Genomic DNA, 17,801 nt, shown 5'->3' with positions numbered 1-17,801 from the left:
GAAAAGAAGAGTACTGTTGAACCATTTGGCGGCCTTGGACTACCAATGCCTGGATATTATGCATGGCCGCCACCTCTGCCATCGTCACCACCGCTGCCACCAGCATTTCATCAACGGCCACCTCTGCCACCGCTGCCACAGTATCATCAACCGGTTAATCCTTACCCGCCTCCTTACCGGATAACGAAGCCGCCGCGACCATATCCCTATGATTATTATGAGGCCAAGGAGCCGCCGATTGGCAACTCTGTTTTTCACTCATTTCGTGATGATAATGTTAATGCTTGCAGCATAATCTAAGCTGCTATAAACTTTAATTACGTAATCGATTCATGAGAGTCTCTTTCTTCCATGTTATCAGAAGATTATATTTATAAATTTTCACTTTTTGGGCTAAATAATATTTTAGTCCTAAAATTATACTTTATTATCATTTCAGTATTTCATCTTTTACTTAATTTAATACAAAAATTAAATAAGATCATACTAAAAATATAAAAGAGAAAATAACCTCAGTGACCAAAAATGCCTTATAATATACGATTTTAATCAACTTTTTTTGGATTTGCCAAAATGACCAACTAAATCGCAATGCGATCGATAATTCGCAACGCGATCTCCGGTATCGCAAATCAATTTCCAGATTCGCAACGCGATTCTGACTATCGCATTGCGATTTCCCAAATTCGCGTTGCGATTTTCCTAAATCGCAATGCGAATTAGGAAAATCGCAATGCGAATACGTAAATCGCAATGAGAATTAGGAAAATCGCAATGCGAATTAGGAAAATCGCAATGCGAATTAGGAAAATCGCAATGCGATTTACGTAATCGTATTGCGATTTTCCTAATCCGTACTTCGATTTACGTAATCGCATTGCGATTTAGTAAATCGCAACGAGATTCTAACTATCGCAATACTGAATTTCAAATTCGCAACTCAATTTCTGAATTCGCAACAGGTTTTAATTTCGCAACACAAATGTTTTGGGTATATAAATACGCAGCAGCAGCAACTCATAACCTAAATCCCTAAATCACAACTCATTCCATCTCCATCTATCACTCTCTCCGGCGACATCCGTTCCTATATCCAACGACATCCTTCCCCATCCGGCAACAGGTTTTAGTTTCGCAGCTCGTTTGTTTAGTAAATTAATTTACAATAATGAAATCATCTAATGTTGATCATGTTTGGATAGATTTGTGTTTTGGAGGGTCATGGGAGAATGTTCATGGTGTTTTACAATATATGCCTTTACCCATGAATCTTCAACTAAAACTGTCATTAAAAAAGTTAAACTTATGAAACTCTAATGTTACGTGTTGCAAATAAATTGAATTTAGAGTCCCTTAGTGGATTTAGGCTATCTTATCAGAGAAATGGTAAAGTTTATTTGTTAACCGACAATGAAGATGTTGAACGATTCATGGCTTACATTAGTGTTTCAAGTGATGATGTTACATTGTATGTTGTTGAACCTAGAAGTAGTGAAGTTGGGTCAGTAGCGGGCAGTAATCAACTAAGTTTTTCAACCCCAGTTTATGGTGCTCAAAATTTAATGGTTCCACCACAATTTCATCACCAAGCAAATATTGTTTCACCACATTTCCAATACCAAACACAATCTCAAAACCCACAACCTTTCCCTAATCCAAATCCCAATCAACTTTTAGCACCAAATTCTGGTTTTCGTATTGACCAGTTAGACGATGATGAGCCAACAAAAAAATTGTGAGTACTAGTCAGTATTCGAAATTTGATCTTGGTCAATACCCGGACTTTGATCTTGGTCAATACTCGGATTTTGATGATTTTTCAGAAGAAGAAACAGACCCTACGTGTAATGATTTTGATATTGGTCAATACCCGAATTTTGATGATGAAACAGCCGTTGCCGAGGAAGATGTTGTTGATGATAATGAGGAGGAAGTTACGACTGTAAATGAACATGTTGAACATCCATTCTATAATTCATATAACACTGAAGAAGAAAAAGAAGAAGAAGAAATCCCCAAAGAAAAGTCCCCGAAGAAAATGCCACGGGAGTATAACTGGAATATGCCAGAATTACTTCAGATACCGGAAGAAAAGTTGGTAAAGATAACAGTTGATTGTCACACAAAAATTATTCGTATCAAGAAAGATGATTGTTTTGATACAAAGGAAGACTTAAAGATAGCTTTGTATACGAAATGTGTGGAAGATGGCTATCAACTAAAAGTTAACAAATCAAGCAAAGATCGTTTCGAAACAAGGGTATGATTGACAAAAACTGTATGTGGCGTATGATTGCAAGAGGATAAAGATTGCGAAATGTTTCAAGTTAGGACTTTTATTGATAAACAGACATATTCAAGAACCCAAGTTTTTCCTCACCATAGACAGGCAAACAAAAAGGTGTTGGGTGGTTTTCTGGCTAAGTTAATGTTTTTGAATGGTAGGGTATATCGGGGACATGAAATTATGACTGACATGAATGCTCGGTTCAAGATTAGTATCTCATATTCTCAAGCTTGGAGAGCCAAATATTATGCCTTGGAATTGTTGAGGGGGTCGCCAGAAGCATCGTTTGCCCAACTGCCGGCTTATTGTCACAATTTAAAGCTGAAAAATCATGGGTCGGTAACTTATATCAAAACAGATAGAGATGGACGATTTAAGTTGATGTTTATCGCCATTGGTGCTGCGGTTAGTAAATCAATATAATTCTGTTGACTCATTTTTGTTAGTTACATGCATTTCACATTTAAATTATTATATTTCTTGTGTATATGATTTTGTAGATTCGTTCGTTTATTAATTGCATGCGCCCAGTTATTATAGTTGACGGAGCACATTTAAAAGGTCGATACCTTGGAGTAAACTTATTAGCAGTAGCCATGGATGCTAACAATGGGATACTGCCAATAGCTTACGGGGTTGGAAAATCTGAAACCTCTTATTCATGGACATGGTTTATGGGGCATCTTAGGGATTGCATATGTCCTATTAGCAATCTGACAATCATATCCGATAGGGAAAACTCAATTGACAACTCTGTTAGAAGGTGTTTCCCAGATGCTTTTCATGGACTTTGTGGTGTTCATTTGTATAGAAATCTAAAATCAATGTCTGCTGGTATAAAAAATCACAAATGGACATACTGGAAGGCTGTAAAAGCTTATCGGGAAGTGGATTTTAATAAGCATATAAAGTGTTTAAGACGTGTTTTGCCTCAGTGTGCTCAAACACTAGAAGATGTCGGGTTTGAAAGATGGTCAAGAGTACATCAACTTGGAGCAAGATATGGTTTTATGACGTCTAATAGTGCAGAATCAATCAACGCTCTAAGTCGTCATTCCCGGAAATTACCCATTACTATGTTAATGGAGTTTTTTTGAGCCTCTATTCAACAGTGGTACTACAAGAAAAGAAACCATGCAGGTATTATTTCTTTAAATTCGTAACTTATCATATATTTTACTAAGTATTATTTATTTAAATTTACAGGAACATTGGAACATCGTGTTACACCATGGATAGAAAAAAAGATAACGAAACGTGTTGTGAAGTCAACGTCATGGAGAGTTTAACCATGTTCAAACACTTTGTTTGAAGTACTGGATAATAACTTAAATGGGCTTGTCGATCTAAATGCAAAGACGTGTAGTTGTATGAAATGGCAAACATCTGGTTATCCGTGTGGCCATGTTATAAAAGTTTCTCTTCATCTAAACCAAGATGATTCAAGCGCATACGCTATGGATTGCTACACTACAGAAGTATATCGACAGACTTATGACGAGATTGTCTACCCTATTCCACATCCTTCTGAGTGGGACATACCAGATGACTTACAAACAGTTTTACCACCAGCCATGGACAGAAGGTTACCTGGACGACCAAAAAGTCACGATCGCATACCGTCTAAGGGTAAAGAGAAGAAGAGATCGACATGTAGTCGGTGCAAGGAAATTGGTCATACAAGGTTGACATGTGGATCACCAGTGCCATCACAATCATCTTTTCCTCTACCAAAATATGGATCCTCATCAAAATCCAGAGCTCATATGGTGTCAAGCAAAAGGCAATCAAAATCGCAATCATCTTTAAAATCACAATCACAACCGGCTTCACCTTTTGGGACTGTTAACTTAGGTGATTTTTAAATGCAAACGTTGTATTATGTGGATTTTATGTGTGAACTTTTAACATTTTCAGTTAGGCATGTATTAGTAACTTGAGTTTGAAAATTGCTATGACCTGTTCAGTTGTTATCACTTATTAGGCATTCATTTGACTATCGCAACACGGAAATGACGTTCGCAATCATCTTAATGTCTATCGCAACGCGGAAATGACTATCGCAATGCGAAATGAAAATTGCAACGAGAGAATCACAATGCGAAATGAAAATCGCAACGAGGGAATCGTAAAGCGAAATAAAAATCACAACGCGAATTTAGTTTCGTGTTGCGGTTTTGTCGTTACGATTTTCATTTCGCGTTGCGATTTTCATTTCGCATTGCGATAGTCATTTTTGCCTTCAACATAATGCAGATTGAAATCAACAAAATCAACCATTACATTTCAATCAATTAAATAAGCACAAATAAGAATTATGTTCACATCAATTAAACAAATCAACTTTTACAAATCATCTTTTACAAATCAATTAAACAATCAAAAAATAAGCAATAATTCTTATTTCCTCATCTACTATTGAATCAACTTTTGTAGCCATACATCATTTTCACGCAGCTCACTTCTGAGATTAACCTGCAGAAACCAAACATTTGCTCAAACAACACTTTCTACACATCTAAAACCTACAAACAGCAAATTATTGAATTCTAGGTACTTAACCAAATATTTTCAAACCACAAGCCTATAAACTTACCAATTGTTTATGGACATTTTTATAACGCAGATGCAGGTAGGCAGCGTCTCGTATATATCGATCTAACCATATAATGCCGAAACCACAAGCCTACTGCAGCTCTATCTCTATCGGTGGGAGGTAGATACTTTATACTTCCTGTGATCAAACGCTCCAACGCCAAGCATACGAGAGGACCACAATCCCCTCTGGGTCCTTTCGTTTGTTGTGGTGCGGTCTCGTCTCTGCTAACTGTAATATTGAGCTTCTTTGGCTTCTTGTTTCCAGAACGAGTCCAATAATTTATCGCATCCAAGAATTTAGCCAAATGAGAGCTCCATCCCTTAATAATATCTCTTAAATCAGCCAATGATTTGTAATTTATCATGCTGTCATATACTATTGCCTTAAGGGATGGGAGCTGAAGCTCAACGAGAAGCCAATGTTTACGTTCCAAAACAGGGATAAACACCTACAATCATAAGTAATAATTCATTCATTTGCGCACTTATTTATGAATACATTTAAACTGAATCTAAAATAAATACTAACCTTATCGACCTCCCACCATGCAGGATAAAGTTTAGCTTGTCCATTGCCCAAGGCAAATGATTCATCTCGTTGATTCTTCAAGTGAATGGCGTTAAAAGACGTCGGCATAATTGTATATCGTGTATTTCTTTTATTTTCCTTAAGTTTCCTAATTATTAGAAGACGTGACACCCACGCATCGTTATGTTGTTTTACAAAAAAAAGACATATATTAGTAACTTACATAAATTTAAAAAAAATAATCAAATTGAAATATAAGAAAAATATAAGACTTACCCATCCATCGAAATAGCCATTGTCTTCGACCCCTAATAATACGCCCCACCAAGACCGATCAAGCAACAAATAGATATCATCGTTGAGCTTGCATATGTCAGTGAAACACCCCTGGCTCCACTCATGTAGATAAAAATCAACTGCGGTCTTAGCCCAAAGGGTGTTATCCAGAATTGTGTCTGGTAGTTGTCTTCTCTCCACTTCAGATACCGGTATGGTACTGGCCGGTAACTCATATGAGAGCCAACTCTCATCCATCATGTCCGGCACGTCAGAGGGTTTCTCAAGAATCTTACATATGACGCCATGTGAATCGGGCTCTTGAATGGTGGGAGGGACCTCTTCAACGATGACAGTGGCCTTTTGAACGGTGGGAGGGGACTCTCGAGGAATGATAGGGGCCTCTTCAACGATAGGAGTGGACTCTTGAGGGATGACAGGCGAGTCGGGCTTCTTCTTGCTGTGTCTTCGCACTATTGGGGTGTACGGAGACTTAATAGCACGTGCACGCCGTCTGATGCGTGAACTCTGTCGTGCAAGAAAAACCCGACGTAAAGCATCCACCTTATCGGGCCGCTAAATAATTAAATACAAAAATCAGTAAATAAACAGACATGATATTTAAACAGTGAAAACAAAGACAAATATGTTTCAAACTTGCATTGAATTCACCCAAGTCATTATTCTATCATAGTTCACAAAATGCATCAGATAACAAAGGCAAATATGTTTCAAACTTGCAACATTGTCAACTTAGTATTTGTCTTTGTCTATTGGTTGAAGTAATGCAATTCATTCAAGTTTCAATTTGCATAAGAAGAATAGTTTCTGGAACTTAAAATCGCAACGTAAAAAATGACTATCGCAACGTGAAATGAAAATCGCAACGAGAGAATGAAAATCGCAACGCGAAATAAAAATCGCAACGAGAGAATCGCAATGCGAAATTAAAATCGCAACGCGATTATAGTTTCGCGTTGCGATTTTTGGTTTCGCGTTGCGATTTTGTTGTTGCGATTCTCTCGTTGCGATTTTCATTTCAACCAAAAGACAAAACAGTGTTACTAAAATATAGTTTCAAGAATAAACTATTTCTTCTTCTTCTGCAAATTGAAACTTGAATGGATTGCATTACTTCAACCAAAAGACAAAACAAAGACAAATACTAATTTCAGAGTATTAAAGAATACACAGTTTAGCAGAATTGGTAGCAAACGAACAAATTTACTTTCAACCAAAAGACAAACACAAAGACAAATACTAACTTCACAGTGTTAAAGAATACACAGTTTAGCAGAATTGGCAGCAACCGAACAAATTTACTTTCAACCAAAAGACAAAACAAAGACAAATACTAACTTCACAGTGTTAAAGAATACACAGTTTAGCAGAATTGGCAGCAACCGAATAAATTTACTTCAACCAAAAGACAAAACAAAAGACAAATACTAACTTCACAGTGTTAATAAACAATTTAGCAATATTGGCAGCAACCGAATAAATTTACTAAGCAATCTAAGTGAAATGGTTAATCTAAGTGAAATTACGAGTAAATTTATCATCAAGTTAAATATGGAAAATCTTAAACTTACCTCGTTGCGTAGAGTATGAACCTCATTCTGCAACGATACTACCATCTCACGTAGAGCGGCAACCTCACCACGTAAAGTAGACACCTCCACACGCCATGCACCATCGTTATCGCGTAGAGTACCGATCTCCTCACGCAAGGCATTGACTTCATCACGTAACTCCCTTGACTCATCCCGTGGAGGTGGAGGTGGAGAACAGGGAGATAGAAGTCGTGGCATCTTTGCCGGTCGCCTATCATGAGGTGATGGTGGAGAAGAGGCTCGATGATGTGACGGGATAGGTGATGGATCTCGTTTTAGAGGTGTATAGTCGGGTCGATCAGGTGATGGCTCTGGGTGAGGTGATGGATCTCGAAGTGGAGGAAGTGGAGGCTGCTCATCATTCGTGCCATCAAGAAAACGCTGACTAGCTTGCCACCAATCAGTGGCAAGCTCATCCTCCGTGGGTGTCAGTCTCATTAATGGAGTGTTGGCCTCCTAAAAATATAAAAACTCAAACAAAGTTAAACGTCTACTATTAATAACTTGTTTATATATGATAGTATTTGTGTTAACTTACATTATTTATTATCGCATATGGTATTAAGTCTTCCCAATCCAACAAATGTTTCCTCTTCCATGAAATAGCCCTAGGAATATCATTTGAAGTTTTTAATGCATATGTCTGCATGCTGGGGAAAGCCTCGAATATCCAAATCTACAAACAATATAATAACAAACATTAGTAATTGTTAAATAATTAATTATAATTTTGAAAACATTATATAGAAATTCTTATCTTAAAGGCCCAAACAAAGCCTGACAAAGTGTATTTCGACCCATCGCCACGCAAACTTTTGCGGTCATCAAAGGCAGACGACAACTTAGTCCAGGTAGCTTTCCATATATACGAACCCCACGGAAACAGATTCCATGCATTTAGGTCCTCTACCAATAATATTAGCTCCTGAGGAATAGGTTGTGTGGCCTCTCTGCCTAAAAAGCCGATATACAAAAGTAGTAGAAGGCATACTCGGACAACATCGACGTCATTCATCCGAGTAAAACCATCTTTCTTATTAAACAATTTCTTCAGGTCGTCGACGTGTAAGTTCGGCTTCTCTATTGACTCATCAGGAAAAACCCTGGATAACCATGATGGGCGGGTGATATGACGAGTGTACCGGCCTATATCATCGTGTCCGAATCGTAGACCAGTGATTAAGCAGAACTCCTTCCGCCCAAAACAAGTATACGCCGGTAGAAAATGAAATCATATCTCTTCCTCACCACGTTGTATACTGTCGGGTAGATCGCTAGTCATGGTCTGAAGCCACAAATGGGTCAAATTAGCATCTCCACCCGGATGATGTACTCTCAGCCATGGCCCGAAGCAGGTTTCCTCAAACAATTTTCTTTGTGCAGGTGAAAGCTTCGAAGCAATTGTAGTGGCTAGGCTAACTTTATTCCTTAATGTCAATGAAGCCGAAAAAAATTTCTACAAAAACAATAAACATACCAAGTTAGATATACCAAAAACTACACTGTGAAGATATACCAAAAACAATAAACATAAATAGTAGTTTATTCTTGAAACTAAAATTTGCAACACTGTTTTGTCTTTTGGTTAAATGAAAATCGCAATGAGAGAATGAAAATCGCAACGCGGAAATGACTATCGCAACGAGAGAATCGCAACGCGAAATGACTATCGCAACGAGAGAATCGCAACATGAAATGAAAATCGCAACGAGAGAATCGCAACGCGAAATGAAAATCGCAATGCGATTTTGGTTTCGCGTTGCGATAGTTATTTCCGCGTTGCGATTTTCATTCTCGAAACTATTCTTCTTCTGCATTACTTCAACCAAAAGACAAAACAAAGACAAATACTAACTTCACAGGGTTAAAGACTAAACAGTTTAGCAGTATTGGCAGCAATCGAATGAATTTAATAAGAAATCTAAGTGAAATGGTAATCTATTATTGAAATTACCAGTAAACTTATCATCAATTTCAATATGAAAAACCTAAAATAATGCAGAAATTTCAAAATAAAAATAATTAAAAAAACTAACCCTCGGAGGTTGATTTTCCATTTCTGAATGATTGTGAGGGATTTCTGACCGTGAATGGTTGTGAGGGATTTCGCCGGCGATGGGGACGGAAATCTTCGGAGATGGGGACGGATTTCGCCGTAGAGAGTGAGAGATGGAGATGAGACTGAGTGTTGTGATTTTAGGTTTGAGGTTATGAGTTGCGATTACTGTGGACGGTTCAGTTTCCGATATATTAAGAAATTCGTGTTTGGAATTTGAAAAAAATACGCGTTAATACGAATGACGCCATGTAAATCGCATTGCGATAGTCAGATTCGCATTGCGATTTACGTAATCGCGTTGCGATTTACGTATTCGCATTGCGAATTAGGGAAATCGCAACTTGAATACGTAAATCGCAATGCGAATTAAGAAAATCGCAATGCAAATTAAGAAAATCGCAATGCGAATACGTAATCGCATTGCGAATACGTAATATTCGCATTGCGAATACGTAATATTCGCATTGCGATTTTCCTAATTCGCATTGCGATTTACGTAATCGCGTTGCGATTTAAGTATTCGCATGGCGAATTAGGAAAATCGTAACGCGAATTTGGGAAATCGCAATGCGATAGTCAGAATCGCGTTGCGAATCTAGAAACTGATTTACGATACCGGAGATCGCGTTGCGAATTATCGATTGCATTGCGATTTAGTTGGACATTTTGGCAAATCCAAAAAAAATTGGTTAAAATCGTATATTATAAGGTATTTTTAATCACTGAGGTTATTTTCTCAATATAAAATTAGTAAATACATATGCCTACGGTGTACAAGGCTACAACCCCTACCAAAAGGCATCGTCGTTTTATGTTTTTATGGCAGCCGCCTTCAAAACGGCATCGTAGTTCCTTTTTCCAAAAGGTCCAAAACCTTCAACCCTCGCGTTTTTATATACCGGAAATTTTCTCGTCCTTTTATTATTTTTTGATCTCCGGTGCTGATTCCAATGGCCTCCGACACCGATCCTCCGAAACCCCAAACCCAAAGGTTCCGTTTCTCTTTCTACATCTTAAATCTCTTTTTTTTTCTTCCCTGATTGCCGCTCATATATTTATTATATATGTTTGGATGCTTAGAAAATATGGGAAATTGTGGAAGAAAATGTGTCATTGGTTCACTTCGCTTTTAGTTGATTTTTACTTCTGGGGTACTAAAGAAAGTAACTCATTTACTTCGTAATTTTCTGGGATTCACTTGTTTTTCTTCACTTCTGGATTTTTTTAATTAATTGCTTAGTGCTACTTTTATAGCTGCAATGGTGAAAATTTTGAACTTTTCTTCCCCTAACCCCATACTTTGTTGCTGCTTCTATTTATTGACACTGAGTTTAAGTACACATGGTGAATCAGCAAGTAGACTTAAACTTATTGAAGTATGGTACTGTAATTTGATGCTTCAGTAGCCTTTTGTTCTTGCAACACTCTGAAAGATTTTCTCTTTATTTAGATCTTTGAGATGGTATTGTCTTTGTTCGATGACAATGATGTATCGGGCGTGCTTATAATGCACTTATGCTACGATCAGTTGGAGTGATTATTTTTTCTCATGTTTTAGTACATGAGGCAGTAATGAACTACCTTAACTAGTTAATTTTTAGCCACTCACATGGCTTAATTTAAACAAAGATTAGGAATATATATACCTTATTTTGATAGGTATCTGTTTTTACATGAGTTTTTACTCATCTTTCTATCTTCAAGTTAGTGTTATACTAATTCTTTTCTATATTAGGGAAACTCTTTTGAAACTCATGTAATAGTTAAGCCTTTTCCTTATGTTATTACTTATGTATCAAATGTGTCATTAAAGTAAAAACTTTTCATTGTTCGTTATTTTTTCTTACAGGCACAAATGCCCTGCATGCTATAGACAATTTAATAGAAAGTTGCATCTTATAGAGCACATGAAAATCTCCTACCATTCGGTTCATCAACCTAGATGTTGGGTTTGTCTAAAGCACTGCAAATCTTTTGAATCGGTGCGAGAACATATCAATAGTAAGATAATCTGCATGTTTGTTTTCAATTTTCAATTTTTTATCGTGCCATTTTCTGATCTTTATCGTTCTGTGTAGATCCACTAGCGAAAACAAAATGTTCAAAGATTTTTGCAGAACGGGGTTGCACTCATTGTTTAAGAGTTTTGGATAGCCTCTCTGCCCTTGATGAACATAAGCAAATGTGCCGTATAACAGCTCCTGTTCCCCTTGTAAGTAAGCTTTGTGGAAGTATTAAAGTGCTAATATAGAACCTTATTCACTTATAGAGCTTTGCTCCACTTCGCTTTTTAAATTGTCTATAATATTTTATTTTTTTTTTATTTTGTATGCCTCATTTCTAAGTTCTATGTCAAATAAATCATGAAAACAAGGAAAAATAAGTATATTTTGGTTGAGATTGATTCTAGATGATTGGGTGACTTATGTATAGAGACTTTCAAAACACATTCATATTACATTATAACTTGTTTTTAGTCATAACTTGATCTAATCTAAATATTATGTTGTTGTTGTTGCAGGGAACAAAGATCACACCTTGTATAGAATCTAATGCCGGTTCAATCATGAATGAAATTCAAAATGGTAAAGTTCAAAGAGCCGTTGCTATGGATTGTGAAATGGTAGGTGGTGGAAGTGATGGATCAATTGACCTTTGTGCTAGGGTGTGTCTTGTTGATGAAGATGAGAATATAATTTTGCATACATACGTTCAACCCCAAATTCCTGTCACTAATTACAGGTATTCGTTCTCTCCATTCTGTCCATTTTGATTTAAAAGAGAAAGTTATTTTAAAGAGGAACGGATTACTTATCATGCCTTTATTCATATGTTCAGAGATGAAGTAACTGGGCTAACAGAAGACCATCTGAGAGATGCCATGCCACTTAATGAAGTGCAAGATAAAATCACGAAAATACTATACAATGGAGAGTCTGTTGGAAGGATACCTCCGGATGGAGGGGTGGCTAGGCTTCTCGTGGGTCATGGCATACAGCATGATTTGGACTGCTTGAGGATGAAGTATCCTGGCCATCTGCAGAGGTAGGTTGAACTAGTTCAAAGTCTATACAATGGCTAGGCTTCCTTTGACAATGAATCTATTGAAAATGGTGCCTTTAATTTTTAATGAAACCCTTTGTGCTGCATTTCTTGTGTTTTCTTGTTCTTCAGTTGTCATAACCTAGTTCTCTTCTTGGTGAAACATGTCTTTATACTAACATATAACTGATTAATGGCAAGTGGCAGCACTTAGTACAATAGGGGCCATTGGATATCCTTTACAAATTAACTCGCTCTGTTCTTGCATCTTATTAAATCCTATGCTTTATTTATTAATCAATATTGAATTTTGTGAAAGAACTTTTTTATTTTACTTTATTTTTTCATATCTTTAACCTTCGTAAGATAGAGATATGAAGAAATGTCTTCTGTTACACTGGTTTTTTTTCTATTGTGCAGGGACACTGCAAAATTCCGTCCATTGATGAAAACGAATCTTGTTAGCCACTCACTGAAGCACCTTACCAAAACATACCTAGGGCAAGTTGCTATCTCAGGATCTACATTATAATATTAGATCAAATAAACTTGCCATCTCCGCTCCTCTCTCCGCATATCCTCCTTTTCTTTTACCCCTTTTCTTCACCAGCATCATGGTGTATTGTTTTACAGGTATGATATCCAGTCAGGAATTCATGACCCGTTCGAAGATTCTATATCTGTGATGAGACTGTACAAGCGAATGCGTGGCCAAGACCATCAGCAGGTGGTCAGACTTGGTGATGGAAAAGCTAACTGCGGCTTTGATTCGTTTCAATCAACGGAACTGGAAAAGAAGACCCCAGATGAACTATATGAGATCTCTATATCTGATTACAAGTGTTGGTGTCTGGACTTGAGCAAAGATTGCAACCGTGGCAGTTGACTGTTCTATTTTCTTTTCACAGCTGCAATTAGGTCATATCATACAACTTTAGAGTGGGTCATATGTTTTGGTTTTTGTGTTTCCAAGAGAAAACCGAAAGAATGTTTGATTGGCATTGTCCAATTTGTATGTAAGTAGAAATATTTTCATGTTGAATCAACTATTACTGCTACCAAGTCTAGGAGCATGAAATTTAAAAAAATGGAACAATTTTACATTTATGTTCAAAATTGAAATCGGACCAATGGTTATAGCATGAATTCTAGTGGGGGAATTGAAAGAAACCAATCTTCTAACATTTCTGTAAATATGATTTTGAAGATTGTTCTTCATGCGTATGAGCAATTGAAAATCCAAAAGCAGTTCACCCGTTTATGCAGCTGAAGTTTATATAGGAACAGTTTATAATTTATTGAAAAGAAGTGGATGCTCAGCATTGCTTACCTTGAAAGCCATCCATGTTTTTGCATACTTCAATCTGTTGCCATTACAAAATTATTCTACAAATGTAATGATACAGAAAAAGAAGGTTGTGCATTTACTGGTCTATAAAGTTTTTCAGTGCAGAAAATGGAGGGGAAATTGGATTACATTAACTGTTGTCATTACAAACTTCAAACAAAGTGCAGCTGCGGGACTTCATTTCATAAGCAACTAACCCCACCATTTGCTCACGAACAGGTTTACCATCAACTGAGAAAAAGCCTGGGTATGGTAATGCCGTATCAACTATTCGACGCCATGCCATCCCTTCGGGAGGCGGGGGTAGGATTATGGTCTCTGTTTTATCAGCTCCATTAATGGCAATAAACAGGTCACCCTTTAGTTCAGAAACCTCGGGATTCAGCTGGCCCTCTACTTTGTCAGCCTTCAATGTCATTGCCAGGAATTTGCATGTGGGGTCTTCCCATCCTGGTGGTGATTGATTGCTTCCGTGCCATTCAATGTTTTCTTCTTTGAGAAAGTTCCGTTTTTGAAGAAGGTCACTTCGCCTTATTCTTAGTGAGCTCAAAAACGAGATGAACTTTGTTGTCTGAATACCAAAACCTGTTGTCATAGCATTCCAATCTAAATGTTTTCTGCTACCATACGATGGGGAGCCACCGGAAGATTGGCCACATTCATCTCCCATGTTAAGAACAGGAACGCCCTGCGAAATGTACAAAATGAAGATAAAATTACGAATTTGTTTGAGTCTTCTTTCAAGCACGGCAGTTTTACTTGTAGGTCCCTCTTCCCCACAGTTCCAACTTATTTCTGATGCTAACTCGGCATTACTAAAGCTGACCAAGTCCACAAGAGGAAGTCCGAAATTCTTGGCGATAAAATTGAACGAAAATGCTGGGCCTCGGCCATCAGAGAATATGTCCCCACTCCCACAAAGCCGTGTAGCAAGACTACTCAGAGCACCCTTACCCCTAAAAAAGTTTCGTATGTCGGTACAAAACTTTGTATTCATTTCTGCCCATTTCTTCCAATGAGGAAAACGCATTTCCTTCGGCATCATGTCATATGGATCCCAGAAATCTGCAATGATTTTAGCCATGGACAGCACCGGATCAAAAGCTATTGCTTCAACCAAGGGAGGGCGAGACAAGTGTTCACCGTGAAATCCTCTCAACAGACATGAAGCATTAATGAAACAGAAACCATCGATGTGGAATTCAGTCAGCCAATGCCGGAGACTATCTAAAATCAACTGTTGAACAACGGGGTGGTTACAATTCAAAGCATTTCTAGCTTCTGAATCTTCAATACCAGTCTTGTGATAATAGGATGAATTGTCAAGTCCTTGCAGGGCTCCACCCTCGGCAGTATGGGTAAAAACCACTTCCAGGAAGACCTCGATACCATTGGCATGCAAGTTCTTAATCATCCCCTTCATTGAATTGATAGCAGATACAGAACCATTAGAAGGTGCATACAGGTTTGTTGGAGAAAAGAAATGACATGGGAAATATGGTCCCTTTTGCTCATCAAATGTACAAATTGGCTCTAATAAGACAGCATTGATGCCAAGATCTTTGAAGTGCTGTACCTTCTCAGTTACACCTGAGAAAGTCCCTCCAACATCAGCAGGTAGCTTACTAGACTTGTCTTCAGTATATCGCATAACATTCAAACGATATACCACTAATTTTTCCAAAGCTATGTTTGGAAAAACATCACCAGTCCAGTCAAAAGCAGGCTCCTTCATTAGTCGCCCAAGATGTTTCAGGAGCAAACCGGACTCATGATGATTAGGAATGGAACTCCCGATTATCTTAGCATAAGGATCCAAAAGAACACGCTCTGCATGGAATGTGTCTCTATTTCCCTTGCACCGGTAACCATAGCTCACAAAGGTCCATGCACCTTCTATCGAAGCATGCCAAATGTCACCAGTTTTATTAACAATAGGATCAAGATCAAGTTCTAAAGCATGCTTTTCTGATGCATTATCATCATACAAGCACAGGACCAAACTTTCAGCGTTTCTTGAATAGACTGCAAAGTTCATTGAACCACCAGTTGAAAAGGAAAGACCCAATGGAGCTGGACACCCTTGATCAAAACCAATTGGTACACAAAAACTAGACTTCGTCTGGCTCCTGATTTCCGAGCCACTCGAATTTGCATTTGATGAGGCTTTCAGCAGGAACGAGAAGTAGCATGGGACTTCTTTAGCTTCAAATTCCAACTCAAGTGCTAACTCACTGGATGACCTCACTTTAAATGGGGTTTCAATGATCATGTTTTTTATATCACGATCAGATCTGTATAAGCCCCCACTTAGCACAAGCCGACTGTCATCACTAGACAACTGCAGCGATGAAACTTCAATATCTACTACATACTTGACACTTTTCTTTCCAACAAAAACTTTGACCTGACCGCCAATTTCAGTACTAAAAAGAAAAGTCGACAGATTTTTCAGTTCATCAACTTGGCTAGTTTTAGTGAATGACTGTTCAGTTTGCTCAACAGAAACTCGTGACGCAGCAAAGCATCTCAAACCAAGGCTCCGAGGAGGAAGTGTGGCATTTTGTCCAATTTCTTCGGGTAAAAACTTTCTTCCTTCATCTATTCTCTGAAGGCTCTGTCCCATTTTGTTTTTACAAAGATAACCGGTGACAACCGAGAATTTAGACAACTCAGTGCCTCCAAGGTTCAGGCCATGAGGCCCTATTTTAAAGAACGAAAAAAAAGTAGCCATGTATGCTTGCAGTAGAAAATGATTCTGAACCAGATAGCTAACAAAATCTTTACAAGGAGGACAATTTTCCTTACTGAATTACAGATGACTTTCTGCTCGAAATAAAGAAAGGGTTAGCTCTTTCAATCAGTAAACTAAAACAAAATAACTATTTTGACTGGTTTTAGACACCAAGACCTTAAAAGGATTCAGATCCAGAAAGCTGATAGAGCAGAGATGATGAACACTCACCGTGATCGATAAAGCAAAGAGTAAATGGACTGAGAATTAAGAGAATGAAGCAACATTGAGAAAGCACTTCTGAATTCTGATATTTCTCGTTTGTTGCATAATTGTTTAAATACAAACCTATTACAATTATTAACAAATCAATTGCTAACAACGAATCCAAAACAAATTCATAACAGAAACAGTTACCACGCAGTTTCCTTGTATCAAAAGCAATCAAATCCATGCTAACGAATGCAATTGTAGAACGTCAAGCATTTCCAGTGGACAATGCATAAAATAAATGAAAGGTTTTCATACATGAAAATCGAAACTAAAAGAAACCGGCAGCCTAAGGAAATTTGGAAACTTAAAACATAAACTATTCATAATGAAAATCTAGCTAATGCCCAGTTGTTAAAAGAAGCATATAGGGCCAGATATGATCCCTGATAATCAAGAAATTAAAAAAAAACGTAGCAGAAGAAAAAGAAACAGACAAAGAGTAAAATGAAAGTAAAACTTACAGCATTTGGTTCTAAAAGCTGAGAAGCCCAGAATGAGAAGGGAGAACGAGAAATGGGTGTAGTAAGTGTAATCAGTGCAGATTTGTCGTTGCTCGCAAATTATAGCTTTCGTAACGACCGCACAACCGCATTCATTTCTGATCTACCCCTCTTTTCTTTTCTTTTTTTATTTATCATCTATGAAACCGGCGATGTGATTTGTGACTTTAACGGTGCGACTTCGTGCCAACAAAACAAAAGATTGCCTTTTTTGTTTTGACTTGTTGTGGGAGAAGGGAATATTTTTCTTCTTTGGAGTAATGATTGATTACAAAGAAATGTACCAACGGCTCATAATAACCTAAATGATTTCCATATTTATAAAATGTTTAAATTAATTTTTTGGACACAAAAATTCCAATTATTAATGGCTAGATAAGGATTCGAAAAAATTATTTAGAAAAATATGAGATTGTTATAATATATCTAGAGCCGTTGATTGTGAAAAAATCGTCGATAATCTGTTGTCGATTGTCATGAGCACCACCTATCTGATTATCATAAATTCATTCTGAACCAACTTTGTGAACATTGTATGAGCA

General features: G+C 37.5%; 2 protein-coding genes across 2 annotated transcripts; one reads left to right on the top strand and one right to left on the bottom strand.

Annotated features, from left to right (window-relative positions):
* Positions 1-10,236: 10,236 nt before the first annotated feature.
* On the top strand, positions 10,237-13,460 carry LOC120136678 (apoptosis-enhancing nuclease-like). The gene is made up of 7 exons (XM_039152638.1): positions 10,237-10,353; positions 11,212-11,363; positions 11,441-11,574; positions 11,884-12,104; positions 12,201-12,407; positions 12,825-12,905; positions 13,038-13,460. Exons 1-7 carry the CDS (start codon positions 10,313-10,315, stop codon positions 13,288-13,290), a joined length of 1,089 nt encoding a protein of 362 aa, XP_039008569.1. The 5' UTR covers positions 10,237-10,312; the 3' UTR covers positions 13,291-13,460.
* A 270-nt stretch (positions 13,461-13,730) lies between these two features.
* LOC120136657 (isoamylase 2, chloroplastic-like) lies at positions 13,731-17,352 on the bottom strand. The gene is made up of 3 exons (XM_039152622.1): positions 17,221-17,352; positions 16,718-16,834; positions 13,731-16,578 (listed from the first exon to the last, which is right to left on the bottom strand). Exon 3 carries the CDS (start codon positions 16,484-16,486, stop codon positions 13,883-13,885), a length of 2,604 nt encoding a protein of 867 aa, XP_039008553.1. The 5' UTR covers positions 16,487-16,578; positions 16,718-16,834; positions 17,221-17,352; the 3' UTR covers positions 13,731-13,882.
* Positions 17,353-17,801: the final 449 nt, after the last annotated feature.

Source organism: Hibiscus syriacus, unplaced genomic scaffold, assembly GCF_006381635.1.
Source record: "Hibiscus syriacus cultivar Baekdansim isolate YM2019G1 unplaced genomic scaffold, ASM638163v2 tig00001849_pilon, whole genome shotgun sequence".
In the NCBI taxonomy this organism is placed as follows: Eukaryota; Viridiplantae; Streptophyta; class Magnoliopsida; order Malvales; family Malvaceae; genus Hibiscus; species Hibiscus syriacus.
The sequence above is the reverse complement of the archived record's forward strand: the minus strand, read 5'-3'. Positions and strand labels throughout refer to the sequence as shown.

What these genes read in the sequence shown, in the direction of transcription:
- LOC120136657 (XM_039152622.1), bottom strand. Translation starts at nt 16,486, where the DNA reads ATGGCTACTTTTTTTTCGTTCTTTAAAATAGGGCCTCATGGCCTGAAC.
- LOC120136678 (XM_039152638.1), top strand. Translation starts at nt 10,313, where the DNA reads ATGGCCTCCGACACCGATCCTCCGAAACCCCAAACCCAAAG. An exon ending in CCGAAACCCCAAACCCAAAG is followed by an intron (nt 10,354 to 11,211) that starts GTTCCGTTTCTC and finishes TTTTTCTTACAG; the next exon opens with GCACAAATGCCCTGCATGCT. An exon ending in TAACAGCTCCTGTTCCCCTT is followed by an intron (nt 11,575 to 11,883) that starts GTAAGTAAGCTT and finishes TTGTTGTTGCAG; the next exon opens with GGAACAAAGATCACACCTTG.